Source organism: Cebus imitator, unplaced genomic scaffold (genome assembly GCF_001604975.1).
Source record: "Cebus imitator isolate Cc_AM_T3 unplaced genomic scaffold, Cebus_imitator-1.0 Scaffold64, whole genome shotgun sequence".
Classification (NCBI taxonomy): domain Eukaryota; kingdom Metazoa; phylum Chordata; class Mammalia; order Primates; family Cebidae; genus Cebus; species Cebus imitator.
In genome coordinates this window covers 6,344,164-6,367,467 of record NW_016107379.1, presented here as the reverse complement: position 1 = coordinate 6,367,467, position 23,304 = coordinate 6,344,164, and the positions used below count along the sequence as shown (strand labels likewise).

The following is a 23,304-nucleotide window of genomic DNA, read 5'->3' as shown; positions in this document are numbered from 1 at the left end:
GTGTCCACTGTGCTGAGAAAGGTTCCTGGCGCCTTCTGAGATGAGTGTTATGAATTCCTCCGACTCGGGGTCACAAGGTACTGCACCCCCATCCCACCCCTCGGTTAAAAGCTAGGGTACATTGATTTTTAAATTTATTTTTAGTGAAAAGTTGTAGCAAGTGTCACAGAGTCAAAAGCCTCCGGACCAGGCAGGCGGGCGAGCAGAGCTCGTTACACAAGGCGAGGCCCTTCAGGGGGCAGCTCTGCGAAGCTCCAGCTCATCGCTGGCATCAGGATGCCAATTATTTTCAAGAGAACTGAGAAACCCAGATTTTTAGGTGGAAACTCAGTTTTCAAGTGACAGATTCAGAGCTGTGAAAAAATACATCAGCCAGACTTGGGAGCTCATGTCTGTAATCCCAAGACTGTGAAACCAAGGTGAGAGGATTACTTAAGTTCAGGCGTTCAACACCAGCCTGGGCCACGTGGCAAAACCTGTCCCAACAACAACAACAATACCAAAATTAGCCGGGTATGGTGGCATGCACCTGTAGTCCCAGCTACTCAGGAGGCTGAGGTGGGAGGATCGCTTGAGCCCAGGAAGTCAAGGATTCAGTGAGCCAAGATCATGGCACTGCACTCCAGCCTGGGAGACAGCGCAACCCTGTCTCTAAAACATAAAAAAAAACCTTGTGAGCACCATGTCCATCCAGCAGCCGAAGCTGGCCTGTACCCCTGCAGCTTGCACCCTCCAATTTAAGCATTTGTCTTTCAGTTCAAGTCACTTCCAACTATCGCTCTTCAGCATGGCTCCTTTGAACTGCCATGGCTGGCCGGCCTGGCATGGGAGGCACACGTGGAAGGAACAGGATGTGGACACAGGATGGGAGCACCTTAGTCAGTCCCAGGCCGGAGGGCCTCTCACTTCTCCTAGACAATTGCCTGTCTCCCTACACCTGACCCCACCTGCTTCCACCCAGAAAGTCCTGGCTGTGACCGCAGATGCTGACCCTCAGGGCAGTCTTCTCTGTTGGAACCTGGAAACCCCATGCTTTGATGTTGGGGGAGACAAAGGGAGGGTCTTGGTGTATCTGGCCCAGGGGACTGCAAAGCTTTCTACCCCCAGTCCTTGTCTCCAGCTTCATTCCCTCAAGCAGAACTGTGGAATCCCTCCTTTCCTGGCTGGTCTCTTAAGCAAATGAGCACAAAAGATGAACCCGGGACTGGACTAGCCATCAGCCCTTAGGATGCTGGTCACCCACAGAGGGGAGGAGGTAGGTCCCTGCCTGGGTTTCTCTGCTGGGGTCAGCTCTTCACATCAGAGCCCACGAAGCTGGGGCTTCCAATTCCTCTACGGCCGCAGCTGCCGCCGGGGCTCTGGGTGAATGCAGGTAGCAAGAGGTATTTATAAATCAGATGTTTATAAAGCCTGTGTGTCTACACTGGAGGCTCTTGGAGTCCTGCTCTTGGGCCAGGTGTGTCCTGAGCTGCTCTGGACAGCCCATCTAGTCCCTTTCCTAAGAATGAGGAGAAGCCAGGCCAGACCAAGGGCTGAGAAAGATTCCTAGCACCTTTTGAGATGAGCATTGTGAATTTATTTTTAGTGAAAAGTTGTAGCAAGTGTCATAGTCAAATGCCTGGACACAATGCAGTTGCCCTGGTCACAATGCGAAGGCCAGTGAGCACTCTCCTTCCAAGACAAAGGCCCAGGGGAAGGTCCCAGGGGATGGGGTCCCCAAAACCATGAAAAGAAACACCTGAGGCTTTCCAGTTCCAGGCAGCTGGTTCTGGGGATGTGGCTGCAGCTGATGTAAAACCTTGGGGAGGTGTTTGGTGTGGCAAAGCACAGGGGACTCATTTCATGCACTTGTGGGCTGTCTGCTCTGAGCTGCCTGGGCACTGCAGAGCACAATTATTCCCTCTGAGCCTGGGTCACTGATGACCCATCAAACCTCTCCCAGAAACAAGTTCCCAGAGCTGCTTCCTCCTTTCTTTCCTAACCTTATTAAAACAAAACAAAATCATTCCATTTTACACTATTGTAAATAGAGCTGTGATTTGTTTCAGAATATGCATAGCCAATGTCATGTACTGAAGATAGTTCTATTGCGTTTCCAATGGAGTTTTCATATCTAGGGAAAGCTGGGGTTGCAGATCGCCCCACCCTGGCCTTTTCTCCCCTCTGCCTCCCGGTTACACTTGTGATGACAATGAACAATGAGGACACAGAATTTCAGGGGTTCACAATTTAGGTTTTATTTGGACCCAGGTTGCTTGGTGTGGCCTGCCGCAGGACCCCGGGAGAGACACTGGCCATGCTCTGACTTTAGACCGGCCAGTTGTCAGTTGGAGAAGCGCAGCAGCTCCTCGTCCCCTGTGGACAGAGAGAGACTCAGGGAAGGGTCCGTGGGCAGGGACATTCAGGGGAGGGAAGACAGCTGTCACCCGGGGCCAGTATCCTCTCCTTGCTGAATGATTGATCTCCAAAGGGCATTCCACAAAATGATCGGAGCTTTTTCCTCTTCTGATTTACCGCAGGTGCCATTTTCCAGCGGGAAAATCAAGGCACAGACACCCTGAATGGTGCTGTTTCCTGGAATGCTATCACTGCCATCGTTGTTATTAGTAGTAGCAGTTGCCATTAGCTGAGTACTAATTCCACGTCAGGTACTGGAAGGCTGAAGGCAGATGCTTTGTCCCATGTTACAGAGGAAACTGATACTCGTTGGCACTTGCTCAACGTTGCAGGCGCAGAAGGAAAGCCCAGCTCTGCCCCGCTCCTCAGCCAGCCCTACATACCCTCTGCAGATGCCTGACTAGTACCTCCCCAGGGCCCAATTCTAGCTGGGGTAAGGCCTCTGGCTCAATCCCATTTCAGAGAGTAGATGGGCTGCTTACCGGGTAGAGAGTCCTGAACTCAGCTCTCCAGACCCCTGCTCCTCCCAGGGCCTTCCCCCCTGGACTCCCACAGCCCCTCGCCCCAGCCTGGTACCCCGCAGGGCTGCCTACCATCACCGGGAACACCGCAGTACTCTCTGCACTCCTTCTCTGAGTAGAACTTGTTCCCGTTGCCTTGGCAGCCCCCGTAGATGAATTGGACACACTTTCCCTGGACAGCATCAAATGCCCAGAGCTCGTTGAAGGCTCGGCAGGGGCCCCGGACTATGGGGAGATTGCAGGCCGCTGTGGAGTGGGGAGAGGCATGGAACATGAGAAACCCTTGCGACTGCTGATCAGACATACATGGGACTGCTGAGCCAGAGGGCCCTGCTCGTCTAGAACACCTCATCCCTCTTTGACAGATGGGGAAACTGATGCCCACAGAAAGAAAATGATTTGCCTGAAGTCTTCCACATCCAAATGTGGAATTCCTATGATTTCAGGAAACCACCTGGAGTTCTACTGGAGTGCCCTCTCTTAGCTACCTTTTCAATTAGCAGGTGGTTTACTGGAGGGACAGGGTCTTGAGGGTGCTGAGTGCACCAGGGTGGGGGCCCGCACTCACCCACAGTCCGGCAGGTCTGCAGACACTCCTTCTCTGTGATGAAGTTGTTAGCATTGCCCATACAGCCGCCATACTGGAAAGTCTCACAGGCCATGGATGTGCCGTTATAGAAATACCTGTAGCTCATTCCCATGCAGGGGCCTGCCGAGGGGCCCAGCTGGCAGGAATCTAGGGAGGGGCAGACCAGCAGCACTGATCAAGTGTTGACTGTGTACCTGGGATCAGGCTGGGCGCCTAATACGTGTCATTTCATTTAATGTTCACTAAAAGGATTATCAACTCTTTTTTGATAAGCAGACTGACCCTCAGAGAGATGAAGTAACTTGCCCAGGATCACATAGAGATAAGATTTAAAATCCTGTCTCCAAAACCAGTGCTCATTCCACTCCATGTTATGGGGAGTTACAAGTGAACCACAGACCCACTGTCCCCCTGTATTGGTCTTGTCTGCCCCAAAACTCTGTAATAGTAGCTGATGACATATTCACCAGCACCACACTGGCCAGCCTGACCTTTTCACCAAGTCCCACCCATCCTGCCTTTGCTCCCATTGTTCCTTGCCCCCTGAAATGCCACCCTTCATAAAATTTTACCTGGATGCCTGGACACACAAGAATTCCCTTTTATCCATGACGTCTCCTGATGCCCCCACCCTCCAACCTCTCAGCTCCCCCCGCCCTTTAACAGACCCTTCCTTTGGGGTCCATAACCTTCTCCCTTGGATGCCTCCCACTAGACCAGGAGTTCCAAAACGACAAGTGGTCTATATGACCCCAGTGCCCAGCACAGGGCCTGGGGCAGCGCAGGTTCAGGGTTTGCTGAGCGAGTTGGAGAGGAGGTTGTTCCTGAACACTGTCAACTACTACACAAAGCATTCCCATGTCCCTCCCCCACCTGCTCCTACAAGAGCCCTGATGTTCAGCCCCACAGGTTATTATCCCATAATACAGATGAGGAAACCAAGGCTAGGAGGCCACACAGTCATACAGACAGGGCAAGGACCAGCTTCTCATCACGAAGCTGACAGTTCTCAAACTCAGGACCACGCCTCATGCTCCTCATTCTGCCCCCACATCCCCTGGCAGAGTGCAGAGTACTTGATTTGCCTTTTCTCAGTCCAGCCCTCGAGTCTCTAACAGATAAAGAGCCTTTGCAGTGATGAGAGCAGCCAGGGTGAGCCAACTATGGGCCCTTCCTCTCTGAAGTATGGCAGAGGGGCTGAAAAGGCAGGTGCTCATTACCTTCCTTCTTGGCGGCATCAGTTACCAGCTGTCCACCCCCTGATCCTTCCTCTTCTTGGGGGAGCACAGCCCTCTGGGCTCTCTAGGGGGACAGAAAAAGAAGAAGAAGTTGCAGACCCCTTGCCACTATTACTTTCCTGTACCCCTGGAATATACAAATGAACAGCTTGCTTTGGGAATCAGGGTATAAGTAGTAACACAGCTCCTAGACTGGTTAATGAACCATTTTCCCAAAAGCATCAACCGGAATTCCCAAATAGGCATCACAGGACAGATTTCTGGTCTGAAATGAAATTCAGAACCATGAGTTAGGACAATAGCCCCATATCCAACTTCCAGTTGAAGTGCCTACAAGAATATAGTAATGAAAAAAGGCTATCTCCCAGAGGAGAGCAGCATCCTCACACTAAAGATGTGAAGGCATTTTTGCATGACAGAGCACAGGTGCACCTGGTTTGCAGGAAGGGCTGACCAGATCATCATTAGCTGCTTGCAGAAAAAATCCAGAGAGAAAGAAGGGACCCTGAGACTGATCCTAACTCCTTGTTGTGGTGGTGGGGACTGCAGAGCAGGGAAGGCTGTCAAAGCTGTCAAGAGATGACCAGGAAACTGCTGGCCAGTAGACAGCAGCCCTGCCCACAGGTGAGACCTGGAACTCGAGAAGGTATCTGTAGTAACCTCAGAATTTCCCATCTCCTTTTCAGGGGCAACACACTGTGAAAACTGTCAAGAATTTCCACTGTCTTCCAGACCAGTCTCAAGCTGGTGGCATATAGGCTTTCCTTGATAAGGATAGAGAAACGGAGAAAAACCATGGGACAAGTTAAATCCTGCAACTGCCAGAATTGGGTTGGGCTGAAGAAATATCCTCATTAAATGGGAGACATTCTGGATGTTCTGGAATTCAGGTTGATGGCAATAAGAAACAGGAATACTTAAACCGTCCCTGAAATTCAAGATGACATGTAACCAAAAGAAAAAAAAAAAGATGACATACATCCATATAACAGGAGCCAACAGTGGTGGAAATGAGTATGTGAAAGTAGAAAATTGTTGAACATTAAAAAATTAACTCCAGATGGATTAAAGATTTAAACATAAGACCTAACACCATAAAAATGCTAGAAGAAAACCTAGGCTATTAATACCATCCAGGACATAGGCGTAGGCAAGGACTTCATGCCTAAAACACCAAAAGCAATGGCAACAAAAGCCAAAATAGACAAACGGGATCTAATTAAACTCCAGAGCTTCTGCACAGCAAAAGAAACAAGCATTAGAGTGAACCAGCAACCAACAGAATGGGAAAAATTTTTTGCAATCTACCCATCTGACAAAGGGCTAATATCCAGAATCTACAAAGAACTAAAACAGATTTACAAGAAAAAAACAAACAAACCCATTCAAAAGTGGGCAAAGTATATGAACAGACACTTTTCAAAAGAAGACGTATACGAGGCCAACAAACATGAAAAAATGCTCATCATCACTGGTCATTAGACAAATGCGAATCAAAACCACATTGAAATACCATCTCACGCTAGTCAGAATCCACTCTTTAAAAATATACAGTGATGGCAACCTCTTAAATGTCTTTTCACAACCTTAACTTTAGAAGAATCTTTAGGACATCAATCTTCTTGTGAATAAATATTTATTTGAAATTCAAGAAGCCCACTTTAGTTTCTTTAAAAAAAAAAAAGAAAAAAAAAATCAAAAGACGAGGCACAGTGGCTCTTGCCTGTAATCCCAGCACATTGGGAGGCCAAAGAAGGCAGATCTTCTGAGGTCAGGTGTTCAAGACCCACCTGGCCAACATGGCAAAACCCTGTCCTTACTAAAAAAAATAAAAATAAAAATTAGCTGGGTGTGGTGGTGGGTGTGTGTAATCACAGCTACTCAGGAGGCTGAGGCAGGAGAATCACTTGAACCCAGGAGGCAGAGGTGGCAGTGGGCTGAGATCGTGTCACTGCACTCCAGCCTGGGTGACAGAGTGGGACTCCATCTCAAAAAAAAAAAAAAAATTCAAGTAAAACTACAAATAATGCTTTTAAAAATTAAAAATATCACCTGTAGTATAATCCCATTTAATAATAGTATATCTAAATATGATCATCAATTTGTCCTTTTTTCTATAAGTCCTTTTACCCACATGTGAGGCAAGATTCCAGAAATCGTGTGACTGCTGATAGCTTCGAGGTGGTGTGATTTAAAAAAAAAATCTTTTACTTATCTTTATACTTTTCTGCATTACTTTAATTCTTTATAATGAACATTTATTAGTTTTATAAAAGCAATGGTCATTTTCTTTTAAAATATGGGCGCAAATATATAATGTGTTAACTGTTGACTCTATGTAGGAACAAGGACATTTTGTCTTTTTGTGGAGGGTTCATAGTTTTTCAATTTTCAATAATATTTTTCTAAATAAATATTACATACACTTATATACGTACACACACAGATATACACCCACGTACAGACTTACAACAACAGTAGAATAGGATATGTGATTTTCCAAATAATCAGAGAAAAGAGAATGAAGAAAGCGTAATCAACGTGGCAAAAGGCAGGAAAATAAAAGGGAAGCATAAGGAAGCCCCAAAAATCAGGAGGCAACACAGGAAAAGAGATGGTTTGAGAAGCTGTCTGTTCTCAGGTTTGCTGATTTTTAGGGAGACCAGTTGATTGATTTTCATGGACTGAATATCATTATTTCATTATTGAGTATTGTTATTTCATTATTGAGTGTTAACTTCTTTTAGACACTTGTAGGCACTGTGTTAAGAACTTTTCTATATGGCATTAAATTCTTCCACAAGCCTGGAAGGAAAGTGTAATCATCCTATTTCGAAGATGAGAAAATGAGGTCCAGATGGATCATCAGCTATCCCAGGTGGCAGAATCAGGATGGAGCCCCAGTGAGTCTGACTTCAACACTCATGCCCATCACTACCTTCTCTCAACCCCTCCCCATGACTCTGCCTCGTACCGCAGCAGGATCAAGTGTGCAGTGTGCCTGGGGCAGAGTTGAGTGGCATGCGGTGGGGGGCTGAGGCACTCACCCGGTGTAGGATTGGCTGTGGTTCCTGCTCCCCAGGGACGCATTCACCTAGGTCACAGAGCAGGAGAGAGGCGTGAGTAAGAGGACCAGGCTCAGGGGCCATCCTAGACCCAGATCTGTAACTTTGGTGAGCATCGTGCTGGGAACTTCTTGTGCCTTAGTCCACTTCATCAATGGTCCTGCCCGCGTGGCTTGCTCAAGGCCATTCACTGCAAAAGCAACAGACTGGTGGCTGCACCATCATTCCCATCTGTCCACTCCACCCCACCCCACCTGCATCATTTTGTCGGCATCATGGCAGAACAGCAATAGCGAACACTGGCTAAGCATTTATGAGCACAGTGCTGTTGGGCTTAATGGTTTTATTGCATTGCCTTTTACAGCAATTTCTAAGGAAGGCAGTATTATGCCCGATTTACAGAAGTGGGAAATGAGGCTCTGAGAGGGTGACTAGCCGGAGGCCACATAGCTAAGTCTGAATCCAGGTGCTTGTGATGGCAGCAGTGGGCCATCCGGAGTGGCCTCTGCCATCGAACGGGGGAGGCACGTGCAGTGGTGGTAGGAGTGACTTTGGGAGTGGCAGTGGTGGAGCTGGGACCCCTGTGCCTTACGTCCCTGAGGCGGGCAACTGTGCTGCCCCCATCTTTGTGTAGCCAGGTAGAACCCACTCCCAGGCCCAGAGCCTCTGCTGCTCTAGACCCTAGCCCACATTGCCATTCTGGCCCACCATCATGGCAGAGAGGGTGTGGGAGGAGGTAGAGAGTCCTGGAGCCCACCCCTGGGGGCCGTCACAGTGGGGTTGGGCCAAGTCATCTGTCAGCAGGGGAACAATGCAATTGGGCAGAGAGGGTTCCCAAGGCATAGCTGGGCAGTGCCATACTTGCACACAGAGCATGGAGGTGGGCCCGGGGCTTGGAGCTGGGGCCGTGCTTCAGGGACCCAGGACAGGTAATAGGAGTGGCGCCCACTTCAGGGACCCAGCCAGTGGTGCGACCACCATGTCCATCCCACTGAGGGCACTGGATTCCTGTGCCTCATGAGGAGGCTCTGTGTGGGGCCACTGGGGGCCACCATGTCCTCAGGGTCTGCCCCACATTGGGGTGACTGCCAAGCCTGACACTCCTGATGGCTGAGCCTGGGGCCTACAATCTGCTCCTGAAGGAATTCCCCCCACCCTTGGGTAGGGCTGCAAGCTAGGCAAGGAGAGCCTCAGGCCACCCCTGAGCATTGGGGCCATGGAGGGAGCTTGCCACCATGTCACCTCAGACCCAGACACTGGCATGGACCCAGCTTGGACCTGCAGCCCCTGCCCCAGGCTGTAAGGAGTGTGGCTGGGGCTGCACACTCCACGGAATTGGTGGGAGCTGGGCACAGTGGGAGCCCTCCCCCTTCTGAGTTGCTGGGGCAGGAGCTCCCTGAGTGCAGCTGTAGCCACCCTGCTGTGGCGGTTGACCCAGGCATCTCTGCACTCTCAGGTGCCCTGCCCACTGCAGACTCTAGGGTGCCTGTTCCCACTGCCTGGCTTCTCCCTGCTGTTGGTTCCTGCTTTGATCTCAGATCAAGATTAAGGCCAAGCCAGGGTACTGTTGCAGGTTGGCCAGGTGTGCAAACGCTCAGGGAAGTGCTGACATCCCAGTCCCCCGCCACCTCAGCCCTCCAGACTTTGGGTGCCAACAAGCATGGGAAGGAGGCCAAGGGGGCTGATGGCAACCTGGCACTGGCCTGCAGGCAACCCTTTGAATGAACAGCCTGGGTGCCATGAATAGTAGCAGGAAGCTGACACGCTCCTGATTGGAAGGGGGCTGGTCCCCAGTGAAGCATCACCTTCAAGCTGGGGAGGGCCTGAAGTCTGGGGGCTGGGCCTCCAGTCCTGTGAACCAGATGAAGAACTTGTAGTGCTTTTCCCTGGGCCTCCCCATGGCCACCCATGGGCCAGTCCATAGTATGAACTTCCTCCCCTCTGAGGCCCATAAAAACCCCAAACTCAGCCAGGCTTGAAGAAAGGACAGAGATGACAACCCCAGACTCAGCCAGATTTGAAGAGAGGACAGGGAGACAATAAGATGACCTGCCTGCAGAGAGGAGACACCCACTCTAGGGCCTCCTCTGCTGAGAGCTGCAGCCTCAGCAGTTGACCTGCCTGCAGAGAAGAACTTCCCATTCCAGGGACTCCTCTCTGCTAGGTGCTGAACACTCACTGGAACTGGCTGGCTATGGAAAGGAGCTACCCACTGTGATCTCCTCCAAGCTGTTCTATTGCTCAGTAAAACTCCCCTTCACCTTGCTCACCCTCCTATTGTCTGCATACCTCATTCTTTCTTGTCACAGGACAAGAACTTGGGACCCACCAAATGGCAAGGTTAAAATAACTGTAACACAAACAGGGCTGAAACATGCCCGTTGCCCACCACATTGCAGGTGAAGAGAAGGAGAGAAAAGCTGCAGCCCTTTGGGGAGCCCAGACCTGGGAGCTCCCCGAGCCAGGACTGTGACTCCCTCTTTGGGACCCTGCAGTTTGTGGCATCTCCAAGCTTCCAGGCACCACTGCATTCCATGGTGCCAGCTGGGAAGCTGCTTGTGGTGCATCTGGTCCAGCCACACCCTAACAGACAGCTGACACCCATGCCAACACCTGGAGCTGCCCACTCCATGGCAGCAGCCAGCAGGTCTGACTGCAGTGGCTGGACCCCACGCTCACTTACACACCCCTTGCTGCTTCATGCCTGAGTCTTGGTCTCCCTTTGAAGTGTGGGACCCAGGCCAGCAGCGTGAGAGCCAGGCACAGCCTGCCAGGCCAAGTGGATGGAACAAGCCCAGCAGGCCCAAGCAAAACTCAGGCAAAGATACCACCGGCCACAGAGGTTTACAGCCAGAAAAGCAATGCCTCAAAGATCCCATAACACTCTGATTCCTGAGCCCATGCTCTTAATTCCAAAACTCTTTTGCCTCCTAAGAGGTAGCTATGGATTCTGGCTACCACCTCCCTGAGACACATGGGTTCTAGTCTAAGCTCTGCTAGGAATAAGCTGTGAGACTTGGAGCAAATCCATTGGCTTCCTGATTCACTATAGAAGGGAGGCTGTGGCCCCTCTTTATCTCAGAGGGTTACAGTAAGGATCCAGGGGCTGAGACAGTCTCTGGGGCCCATAAGGGATGAAGAGGGGCCAGGAATTTGAGGTGGGGGGTGCTACGTACCTCGGTCAGCCATGGTGAAGATGGAATCCTCAGGGATGCCCACACCCTGGGCAACCACTCTGAAGTCCTGCAGGAGGCTTTCCCTCAGCTGTGGCTCCCGCCCTGCAAGGAGGAAGCAGAGGAGATGCCTAGAACCACCAGGTGCCTGGAGTGGAAGGGCCTGAAATGATTTTGCCCAGTGATTTTCACTTAGAGAAAATTTGAAAACTACTGATGCAGTTTAATCTATTTGATCCACTTAGGGAAAGACAGGCTCCCAAGAGGAAGAGGGGTTCCTCTCAGGTTCCCATCCACGTCTCCTGAGTCCCCACAGGGGACTCTTCCCTTTTTTTTTTTTTTTTTTTTGAGACAGGGTCTTGCCCTGTTGCCCAGGCTGGAATGCAGTGGCACAATCATGGCTCACGGCAGCCTCAAACTCCTGGGCTCAAGCAACATTCCTACCTAAGCCTCCTGAGTAGCTACGGCTGCAGGCACATGCCACCATGCCCAGCTAATTCTTTAATTTTTCTTAGAGATGCAGTCTCAGTATGTTGCCCAAGCTGGTCTCAAACTCCTGGCCTAAAGCAATCCTCTTGCCTTGGCCTCTCAAGGTGTTGGGATTGCAGACGTGAGCCACGGCACTCAGTCCCAGCTGATTCTTTTTAAGGGCCTGGAGGCTCTAATCCTCTGGGCCTGGAATTTTAGAGATCAAAAGAAGAGAATTTTGCCTTCTCCAGGGAGACTCAATGGTTGCACCTTTCTCCAAATTGGAGTTTTGTCAGAAGGAAGAAGCAAAACTCCCTGTCCTTACCCACTCCACTGTCCTTAAATCAACGTTCTCCCACCCTCAACTCCAGTGGGTATATCTAGTAATAAGCCTTTACCGTAGAGCTTGGCAGTAATGGTGGGTCCATGATGGCGGCTGAATTTCTTGGTCAGGAAAATGGCATACTCATCATAGTTGGTGTGGGCCACATAGGACTCCATGGTTACGTTCCATTCTGCATGGGAGATGCAGACAGACCAAAGGGATCAGTGGGCAGAAGACTCTTCTATCAGGAGGTCCATCACCTATTCACCCACACACCATCTCATCCACCCATCTATCCAGCCATGCCTCCCACATATCCATTTATCAATTCATCCATATTCAGTCTCTCCCTATCCACCCATCTGTCTCCTTCATGTGCTCACATTAATTCATCCACCATCACTCAATCCATTTATCCTCTCCATGCATCAATCCATCTCCCTTCGTTTCTTCCTTCCTTCTTTCCCCTATTACCCCATCAATTTACCTATTAGGTAACTGACTGATTGGCTCATTTATCCAGTTATATATTCAGTTACCAATCATTTGTTCATTCACCCATCTATCTAGCCACACATTCATATATTCAGCCCTAACACAATTATTTGGCACATAGAGCATATTCAATAAACATTTTCTGAACTAACAGATAAATTTATGTCCAAATCCCTCTCACACTTAGCATCATGCTCACTGTACATGGTAGATGCTTAGTAAATGTTTATCAGCTGATATGAAGAAGACATGAAGAGTGGTGAAATCAGCACCATCACTTACTCTGGGCGAGGGTACTGGAGGGCAGGGAACGAGAGAGGGAAGGAGGGGAGGAGAGGAGGAGAAGGAGGAGGAAGAGGAGGAGTTGTCTGGAAGGCTCAATGACAACTTAATGGGAAAAAAGGTCACAGAGGCAGAGGGGGCTGAGGAGACCAAGGTATTTTCCAGCAAAGGCGAGAATGTGCATGTCTGTTTCCACTCCGCTTACTGGATTCGTGATAGAGAAACTTCCCATCAGTATCTGTTTTCTCATAAGCCCAAGAAGTCTGCTCACAGAAACCTTTCCTAGAAATGAACAAACCAAAAGGAAGGTCACTCCTGGTCGAGAGCATGCTCCTGACACCCCACCCTCCCGCAGGGCTCTTTCCGAATGCCTTGGTTTGGGGGAGTTTTTGTTGTCGTTGTTTGCATGTTTTTGTTTGCTTTTTAATTTGGAAATGAGCATTTCCAAATGTCTTTTTAATCCTCACACTGGCCCCAAGAGACCCCCATTTTACATATGACAGAGGGACAGAGAAGAGACTAATCCAAGCCAGGCTCCTAGCAAAGCCAGCACTAGAACTGCCTTCTTTAATCAAATCTACGCATGATACGGAGGCAGGAGGAATGGGATGAGGAATTCCTGCACTCATTCGTGTATTGTTCTGTGTCTCTCTCGCCCCAGTTTTCTCATTTATCAAACGGGGATGATGACAGTTTCTACCTCACATGGTTGGTGTGAGGATCCGCTGACCCCGCCTATGTAAAGAGCTTGGAGGAAGCAGTATATATGTATTAGCTATTACTATTCCAATGAGCACTGCTTACCCAATGAACATTTATTGGGCAACATCTATGTAACAAGCGCTGTGCTACATGCCAGGGGTACATAAGCAAGCAAAAGACAAACCCCAACCCCTGGAGTTCCTGGAGCTTGCAATCGTGTGGAGCAGGCAGGCAGGCTGGAGGCAGATGTAATCAGTGTGAGAAGTGCCACATGGGTGGGAGGTGGACCATGAGGTGCTCTTTGGGCACGCAGAGGGGAGTATAACCTGAACCTGGGTGTCTGGGAGGGCTTCCTGGAGGAGGTGACAAGAAACTTAAGTTCTGATGGATCCACTGGAATTAATTAGCCCAGGGAAGTGGGGAGAGGTGCTCTCAGTAAAAGGAACATCAGGTGCAAAGACCTGGAGGAGTGAGAGTTCCAGAACCGAGAGAAGGTCCACATGGATAGGACTCAGAGTACATGGCAGAGCGTGTGGCGGGGAGTTCTGTGGGAGGGTCCCGGAAAGCCACATCAAGGGTTTGAGTCTTACTCCCAGGGCAGTGGGGAATCATGGAAGGGTCTTGAGCAGATTTGAGTTTTCAAAAGATATTTCTGGCTACTGGGTGAAGAGTGGATGGGTTGTGGAGAGGTTGTGGCAGACAGCCAGGAAAGAAAGGGAGGTGGCTTGGACCGGGGCGGTGGCAATGGGGAGGGGAGAAGTAAGCAGGTTGCAGGGATTTAGGAGAACGGGCAGGACTTTATGATGGGTGACGGTGGAGAGAGGAGCCCAGTTCCCAGTTGGGTCCCTGGGGGGTAGGAGTGCCCACACTGGGCTAAGGAACGATCAAGGGGGAGCAGCAGTTTGCAGAGCAGGCACAGTGCGGGGACATCACCCTTGAGGAAGAGATAGGACACCTGAAAAGGGCCGTCCTGATGGAGGAGGGGAGAGGGATCTGGGTTCAGCGGGAAGGTCCGGGTTGGAAGCAGAGATCTGCACTTCCCAGGGTGGGCGGGGCTGGGAAGGCACGGGGGTCTCTCGGTTCCTCTGGGGGGGACCTTTCCCACCCCACCCCTACGCTCACCGCCAGCGAGTGCTGGTCATGCTGATCTCCGACTCCGTGGCGCCCTCTTCCAGCACCAGCGTGCTCACTTTCAACTTATGCATGATCTTCTTTAGCCAGGGGCACGTGGAACCGATGGCCAGGTTGTACCACTTCCCGTAGATCTAGGAGGCAGGTGAGCTCTGGTGGTCTGCGTCAGTCTCAGGCCTCAAAGCAGACCTGGCTGACATCTGGTCCCCACCCTCCGCCTCTTCCTCCTCCTCCTCACAATGACTTATCTTTCTAAGGAATAATGTCTTACAACTAATTGGCGACCACACGCCTTCAAGGGAGGACAGATCCCCCAAGAGTGGAGACTCAGGCACCACAGCAAGCCCAGGAAGCAGGTATGTGGCTGGGGTCCCAGCCTGCCCTGCAGAAGGGCTTACTCTATTGAGATGTGGGATCTGTCCAGAGCTCCATCAACCGCTGCTCCCCAAGAGCTGGAGTCCTGTCTTTTCCTCCTCCAGTGATGAGGTGCTCCCCACCTTACAAGGCAGCCCACAGCCCCATATTGGGAAGTATTTCAAAAGTATAATGAACATGATGAGGTCATTCAGAACAGGCCTCCTGCCTCTTCCTCCTGAAAGTGCACGGACGGCTGAGTGAACCCTCACGCTCCTGTGGTGCAGGCCAACGTGCCCCAGGCCCTTTGCATCCCAGACTGCCACAGGGAACCTGCTCCTCACTGCCCCTCTGCCACAACCTTTCCTTGTCCCTAGAAGTAAACAAAACCCATGACACTACAGCTGGAAGTGTCTGAGACCCTTCATACGGACATGGAGACTGAGCCCCAGGCGGATAAGCGTTTACTCAAAGCCACCCTGGGATTCAGGGCAGAGCAGGGGCTGGTAGGCAGCTCTGGAACTCCACCCTCGCAGGATAATGTCCTGCCCCTGTCCAGGTCTCTCCTGTACCTAAGCCTCTGAATGTCCCCCAACTGCCATCTCTGTCCTGCTTCACCCTTTCCCATAAGCCCTGCACGCCCAACCGAAAGCTGCCGGCCACCGCCCACCCTGTGCCACCCCAGGTCTCTGTCCGCAGTCAGGCTGGGACGTGGGCAGGGGACGCAGGAAGAGCTAAGGGAAAGACACCACAGGGAGAGGGCTGGGAGTGGGGTGGGCAGCAAGGTCTGGGCAAAGCTAGGTGCCGGCATGGGACAGGCAGGACAAAGCCGTCCCTGGAGCGGGTTCCCGTGAACACAAGGGTTCCCTTCGGCGTCCACGAGGACAGTGCAGAAAGTGAGGACGTTTGACTCAGAGACTGTCGGCCAGAGTTCCACAGAAAGGCAGGGGATTGAGTTGTACCTTCAAGGATCCCATAATCCCAAAGGGGCTGAGTGGGAGCCCGAGACCCCCAGGCAGGCAGCATTTACCCAGCATTACCCACCTGCCTGCACACCCCATCACCACCTCCACCCCAGCACAGAGAGCGGCAGCCTCACCCGAGAGATATTGAAGTTTTCCTGCACTTGGATGCCTTCGGGTGGCGTCGGCACAGGGCCAGCGCTCACTGCCATGCAGGCGCTCAGCAGCAAGAGCAGGGCCCCGAGGCTCCTCATGGCTCTGGGCTCCTGGGCCTTGGTGTCTCCCACAGGCTTGGTCTAGTGACAGAAGGGCCACCGCCTCCCTGCCTGGGGCAGCTGTGAACTGAGGCTGGGAAAGGGGCCTGTAGCTTGTAGGTGACCTCAATGTTTGCCCTGCTCAGCTGGGGTCAGTTATGGCTTCAAGGCCAGCTGCAATCAATCCCTGTAGCCTGGCTGGGGTCAGCGGTACCAAGAGGCCAGTGTGGCTGCTTCAGAAGAGGCATTGGCCAAGCACCATAGGGCCCTGGGGCACCAGAGTTGGGCTCTGTCCCCCAAAAGTCTTTCGCACAGGTTCCCCACCTGTCACTGGGGGCAAGCGAGGATGGGGCGACCTGGCCTTTCTGCTGAGTCATGCCATCAGGACCTCAGAACCCTGTGAGCCAGCAGGTGAAGCCTGATTGGGCCCATTTCTCAGAGGAAAAAACTGAGGCCCAGGGAGAGGAAGTGACTTGCCAGAGACCTCAGGGAGGTGTATGGGCAGAACCAAGACCTGAACCCAGGTATCCTGTCCCCAGAGCTCCTTCCCCCACCCCCAGGCTTGCAACTAATAGACATGTTAACGATGATGACCGTTCTGAGCTTCCGTTCACTGAGCACCTGCTCTGTGCTGCTGCGTACCAGGCACTTTACACGCGCCACAGGCGTCCGCTGAATCCCCACAACAAGCTTATGAAGTAGGCGCTATTTGTCCCCTTTACAGGCAGATGAGTTGAGTCACCAAGAAGTGAAGTGACTTGCCCAGCATCTCCTACTCCGGGAGTGGAGTAGCTGGGAAAGGCATGGTTGAGACCATGGACATGGGGGCCAGACAGCCTACGGTGGCACTCACTGCTGTGTGACCTTGGGCAAGTCACTTTACCTCTCAGTGCCTTGTTTCCCTCATCTGTAAATGGGGGTAATCATAGTCCTAGCTCCCGGCCTTGCTGAGCGAGCACTTGCAATGCCCCAGGATAGTCCCAGCATAGAATTAAGAGCTATGTGTTTGGGGAGGCTTGAACAGTGCCCCCTCCAAAATCCATGCCCACCCAGAACTGCAGAATGAACCTGATTGCAGATGTGATTAGTTAGATGAGGCATCAAACTGATGTCAGGGGTCCTAAATCCAATGACCAGTATCTTTATAAGAGAATGGTGAGGGAGACTCAGACACAGAGACAGAGAGACGCACGGGGAAGGCGTGGTGTGAAGCCGGGGCAGAGATGGGAGGGATGCAGCTGTAAGTCAAAGATTGCCAGGGACTGATGGCAGCCACCAAAAGCTAGCAAAAGGCAAGGAGGGACTTTCCCCCAGAGCCTTCAGAGGAAACGTGGCTCTGCTGACATCTTGGTCTCAGATGTCTGACCTCCGGCGCTGAGAGAAGACATATTTCCTAGCAGCCCTAGGAAACTAATGTGGTAGTTATTAAACCTAAGGTTTAATTAATTAATTAATTGTCATTAGTTAATTAGCCACCACGCCTGGCTAATTTTTGTATTTTTAGTAGAGACAGGGTTTCACCATGTTGGCCAGGCTGGTCTCGAACTCCTGACCTCCGGTGATCCTACCACCTCAGCCTCCCAAAGTGCTGAGATTACAGGTATGAGCCACCATGCCCAGCCTAAATTTAAGATTTTAAATGAGAATTTTTTTTTTAACCCAGGTCGATTTGTCTGTGAGCTCACACTCTTGCCCGCAATACCACAGGCCCCCCTATGAATTTCCTTTCCCAGTGGTCAAAGCTACTGTCTTTACATCCTTCCTGCTCTTGGCATGGAACATTCCATACTCTCAGCCACTTGTCTGCTACAGCTGGGAATGAATTCTTCATGCAGGCAGTCCCAAGGATAAGATCCCTGCTTATGTGAGAATAGAGGGGTCCCTACGTAGTCAATGCAGAAAAAAATGGTGTATCATGTCCCTTCTGTAAGATTCAGTAGTCCATCCCTCTTTCACTGGTATCTGGAACAAGTGTGCTTCTATTCATAATGTGTTTCTCTTGCTCCATCACCCTAACCTGGGCCAGTGATGGCATTCCCTTCTTGCTTTGGCTGCTAGGAAGCTCAAAGCCATGATGTAAGTTTAACACAGTTACTGTCTTGGTTTAGCTTTCTGGAACAGTTATCTTTGTGTTCCTTGTGTTCACAGAGTTCCTTAATCTTTGATGATTTGGTTCGTGATGGTAGCGAGGAAGTGGTAACCCCAACTTCTCCTTGTTCCGTGTGACATTGAGGGTGGCTTTCCCTCTCTAAAGCCCAGTTTCCTAATCTGTGAATTGCAGATAACAGTTCTTGTTCTGTCTGTCAAAAGGTCAAGAGAGACAACATGTGAGGACGTGTTCTATAAACTGTCCACTGCTTTACCTGTGTGGTGACTCAGGGCGTCTGTCTTTGGAGAAGGTAGGCCTGGTATAAGGATAAATAAATAACAATGAACTGTTAATAGGAATAAAGTCACCCTGCTAAGTCTGCTTACAGTGCACCAAGATGGCTCGCTGCCCCTCGTGTTAGGCCTGCGTGACTAGGGTTACCAACCCCACTGTCCAGATGGGAAGCCTGAGACTCACAGGCCCTAGCCTCTCTCGACAGGGCTGTGGGTTCAGTTGCACAGCCTCTCCTGGGGGTGGGGAGAGGCCCAGAGGAGAAGTCCAGGCTGTTGATCTCTTCTCCTGCCTCCGGGAATGTTTACGCTCCTGAGATTATTAACCAGAGCAAACAGGGAGTGTAAATGCTGCCAAGAGCCACTTGGACTTTTGACTGCTTTTTAAAAATTAACCTTGGGGCATGAGGTTGCAAGGCCAACAGTGGTCAGAGAGCTGCCGCCCCTTCTTCCCCTTCTGGCTGCTGGGGTGGGAGGCTGGAGGCTCTGGGGTCCCTGCCTTCCTAGGGCAGAGACCATGGGAATTGCTAAGTTCTAAAACCATTTGGTTGTGGGGGAGGGTCTTGCCCCTTGCAAGAGGCCTCAGAGCCTCAGGGTGTCCGGTGCAATATGGAATTGAGGCCTCAATTTTCAGATGCACATACTGGGGCTCAGGGAGGGAATGGGACTTAGTTAAGGTCACCCAGTGTGACCTTGGGGCCAGATAGGCCTGACTGCAGCACCCAGGCTCTCCCCTCATCATTTATTCTCGTGTCCACTTATTCTTTTGCCAAATACATACTCCACGCTTGGTGCTGGGGACAGGATGGGCATATGACAGGCCTCCCGGAGCTCCCTCAAGATCTGGGGTTGGGGAACACACGAGGTGAGATGATGATAAGACAGGATGGGGGCAGCAGTGGTTGGGGAAGCAGAGGCCAGGGCGGGGGAGTCAGACCCCAAGAGTAGGAGTGAGCCAGACAAAAGTGCAGGGGGGTGGGCGCGTGGTGGAGGGGAAGGGGTTCCAGGCACAGGAAACAGCAATTGCAAAGGTTTAGAGGAAGAACATAGAGAGAAAGAAATGCATTTGTAATCCAAAAAATAAAAATAAATGCACAGGTCTGGAGCTTGGGGACACAGGGAGTGGTGACAGCAAGGCTGGGGAGGTGGCTGATGACCCGTAGGTGGGACGGTGCTGCGGGGCTGAGGGGTGTTGCTCGGGAATGCACAGGGGGCGTCGGCAGGTTTTTGGAAGTGAAGCCCAATCAGATTGGTAACTGTGAGAGATCAATCAGGAGGCAGCGTAAGCTGGAGACCCAGGAAAGCAACTCCCTAGGGGATTTTCCAGGAAGAAGGAAGGGGCCGGGCCAGAGCGCTAGGACATAGTGACTGGACCTACAGGGACATCGGGGACATTGGGACTCAGACCAGAGGGTGTGGTCAAGGTTTGAGTCCTTCCCTGCTAATGATGGAATGGCAATGACCTCTCCTTTCCTCCAATGTCTGACCTTGCTCAGCTTCTACGGCCTTGGGCCACAGCCTGTCCACTAAGAGGCCCCGTGGCGTAGCTGGAGCAGCACAGCACCCATAACTCCATGGCTGGCGACATGGAGGGGTGCTCTCACTGCCCTGTGATTTCTAGGTATCATTACTCATCCCTACACATCCGCCTCTAAGATCAAGGCCATCCAGAGACTTGAGTCCTACTCCTCGTGGCTTGCTGGGGGACCATGAGGGAAGTCCTTTCCCTCCCTGGCTTAAGAGCTGAAATAACCGAATGAGGGTCACTTGTGAAAATGCACCCCAAATGTGTACATTTGAGGGACCCCATCATCGTAGGCACTTGGTACTGCGTGTGGTCTAGCTAAGGACTCCATTCATAGCTGGAACTGCGCTGAGGTGTGAGCTTCTCTTGTCCACCAGGGGGCAGCAGAGAACTTCCAGAAAGACACCGGGGTTTGCTCACAGATTATTCTGTACAGATGGAGACAGAGGCCAGGAGCAAAAAGGCTCAAAGAGGTACAGTGAGGGCTCGCGCCCAGGCCTCCTTGCCCCAAGCCCATGTAAAATCCCCTGGTGAGTGTAAAACATTTAGCTTCTGCCTTGCCCATCCCTACCCTGCTAGAGAGCTTGATGCTTGGTTGGGGCCCTTTAAAAAAACAAACAAACAAAAAAAAACTTTTCTTGGGGAACCAGAATTGGGTGCAGTTGCTGCAGGCCACGAAGGCCACTATAACTTTCCTAAGCTCTTACTGTCTGCCAAGTCCACGCGGATCACTACGTGAGCATGTCGTTCTCAATCCTGTTAAAAATCTTTTTGGAGGCCAGGTGCAGTGGCTCATGCCTGTAATCCCAGCACTTTGGGAGGCCAAGGTTGGTGGATCACCTGAGGTCAGGAGTTGGAGACCAGCCTGGCCAACGTGGTGAAACCCTGTCTCTACCAAAAATACAAAATTAGCTGGGTGTGGTGGCCCGCACCTGTAATGCCAGCTACTTGGGAGGCTGAGGCAGGAGAATCGCTTGAACCCAGGAGGCGGAGGTTGCAGTGAGCTGAGATCGCGCCATTGCACTCCAGCCTGGGCAACAAGAGTGAAACTCCATCTCAAAAAAAAAAAGAATCTTTTTGTGGGGTGGTGGGGAGGGAGAGCAGCAGGAAGAATAGCTAATGGATGCGGGGCTTAATACCTAGGTGATGGGATGATCTGTGCAGCAAATGGCCATGGCACATGTTTACCTATGTGGCAGACCTGCACGTCCTGCACATGTACCTCAGAACTTAAGATAAAAGTTGAAGAAAAAAAAGAATCTTATTTTGCTGGTAGCCCTATTTTGCAGGTAGGGAAACTGAAGCTAAGAGATCAGGCGATCATGTGTTGAAAGTCACCCGGACATGGAGTTCAAACCAAGATCTGTGTCTGTGACACTTCAGGCACTCTGCTGACCCTGTCTTGTCTCTTATCCAGAACTTAGGCCACATTCTTTAGACACTGGAGCTGATGGGTCCCCCTTCATTGGACTCTTCATAGCCTGTTTTCTCCCTTCCCCAGCCCAAGGCCATCTCAGTGTCTGCCGTACCTAGTCTGGACCCTCTCCTCCTCTTTGAGGCCTAGCACTGCACTGGTGCATAATAGGTGCTCAGCCAACAGTGTTGATTGACTTACTCAGAACCATGGGGGAGATTCAGGTCAGACCCCAAGAAGGACCACCCAAGCAGGAGACAGCTGAGGGAGACTGGGAAATGAGACTCACCACAGCCAAAATCCCTTAACCTATAATCAACGCATGAGCAAAGGAAGGAATGAATGATTGGGCTACTCAATGGCACAATTTATAAACCAAAGACCCCTTGCTCTGCGGTGGCTTCTCCTTGAGTCATCAAATTTGAGTTCATCCCTGCATGATGGCCTGGAGTACTCCCAAGGCGTTGTCCGGCAAGCTGCGGTGATGAGGCAGCTGAACTTTATATCCAGACAGGCCTGGGCTCCAGCCATGACTGCGACCCTTTCCTGCCTGTTTGATCTTAGCTAAGTGACTTCACCATTCTTTTTCTTCTGTTAAAGAGGGTTAAGTAGGAGCTCATAGGGGTGGATGAGAATTAAATGATGAGAAGCGTGTCATGTCCTTGCTTCTCGGAGAGCTTAGTAAATAATAAATGTTGGCCCTGGGTCAGGGTGCCCTTAGATGTTGTCAATCCAGGTTCCTGATTGTAGGATTGGGTGGCTCAGCCTGGAGAAGCACCCTACCCCTACGATCTTTGGAGCTCAGAGTGTCTTTGAGATCAGAGCGCCCTGGGGACAGAGCTTGTGGCCCAGGACGTAGCTTCTTTTGCACCCCTGAGGAAAGGGTTACCAAGGAATAAACTTCCAAAGGCCTTGTCTGTGTCCAGGAAGGGGATGCAGGTATATTCTTGCTGTTGCAGACCAATCTTATTGTCCATTGAAGCAGGACCTCCAGGGACCTGCCCCAACTCCTGGCTGATTGCGTTCATGCAACCCAACATCTCTGGAAGGACTAAAATTGCTCTTTCCTGAAACCATGAGGCTAGCAGAGCTCTCCAGAAATTCCTACTGGCCTTTCTTCAGTGAAGACAAATGAATTTCTCTGAATCAGTTGCCTTGGCAAGGCAGTGGGAACTCCTCCCTCGCTGGCTCTTGCCCTTGGGCGACAGAGTCCTTCTCTCCACTTCTTTCCCTGGAAGAATCTGTGTTAGGAGGGTCTCCCTGGAGGAAGGAGCTAGGAAAGCTGGATGTCAACAAGTTCATGAGTCTGTAATAAGGAGAGTCCAGAAATTGACACAATTCCTCCCTTGCAAGTACAGAAATGATAGAATGTTTGCGCTGAAAGCATCCATTAGTAATCATAACAGCAATAACAACTAGCATTTATTTCGCACTAACTATGTGTCAGGCTCTGTTCTAAACAGTTTAGATGAATTCAGTTCTAGTTCTCACGTCATCCCCTGTGAGCATGCGTTAATTCCTCATAGGGTAAACTAATTTTATCCCCACTTTACAAAGGAGGAAACTGGGGTTCAAAGAGATGAACTATTTTGCCCAGCCTCCCACAGCTGGTATGTAGGGCAGACAGAGGCTGGGAAGCGGAGAGGGTTTGCCCAAAGTTCTGCAGCCTGGAAACCCTGGGGATGTCCTGCCTCCACCCACAGCCCTGTCCTATGGACAAAGGCTGAACTGCAGGGCTGCGCTTCTCATTGTCTAGATTCCCGCTTGGGCATTGGGTAGTTTTTAAAGATTCCCTTTGGTTTGGGGTGGTGAAGGATCCACCATCGGTGGGGAGGTTGAGAAACTCCTGGCCTCGGCCGGGCCCGGTGGCTCGTGCCTGTCATCAGCACTTTGGGAGGCTGAGGCAGACGGATCATGCAGCCAGGAGATCAAGACCCTCCTGGCCAGCATGGTGAAACCCTGTATCTATCAAAAATACAAAAATTAGCCAGGCATGGTGGCGGGCGCCTGTAGTCCCAGCTACTCAGGAG

The 23,304-nt window shown here is 51.1% G+C and overlaps 1 protein-coding gene across 1 annotated transcript; it reads right to left on the bottom strand.

Annotated features, from left to right (window-relative positions):
• Positions 1 to 2,212: 2,212 nt before the first annotated feature.
• Positions 2,213 to 16,213, bottom strand: LOC108305595 (alpha-1-microglobulin/bikunin precursor). Its single transcript, XM_017530288.1, has 10 exons — positions 15,840 to 16,213; positions 14,378 to 14,520; positions 12,759 to 12,835; positions 11,850 to 11,966; positions 10,987 to 11,088; positions 7,793 to 7,839; positions 4,728 to 4,809; positions 3,487 to 3,654; positions 2,991 to 3,164; positions 2,213 to 2,355 (listed from the first exon to the last, which is right to left on the bottom strand). The coding sequence occupies exons 1-10, from the start codon at positions 15,954 to 15,956 to the stop codon at positions 2,324 to 2,326; spliced, it is 1,059 nt and encodes a 352-aa protein (XP_017385777.1). The 5' UTR covers positions 15,957 to 16,213; the 3' UTR covers positions 2,213 to 2,323.
• Positions 16,214 to 23,304: the final 7,091 nt, after the last annotated feature.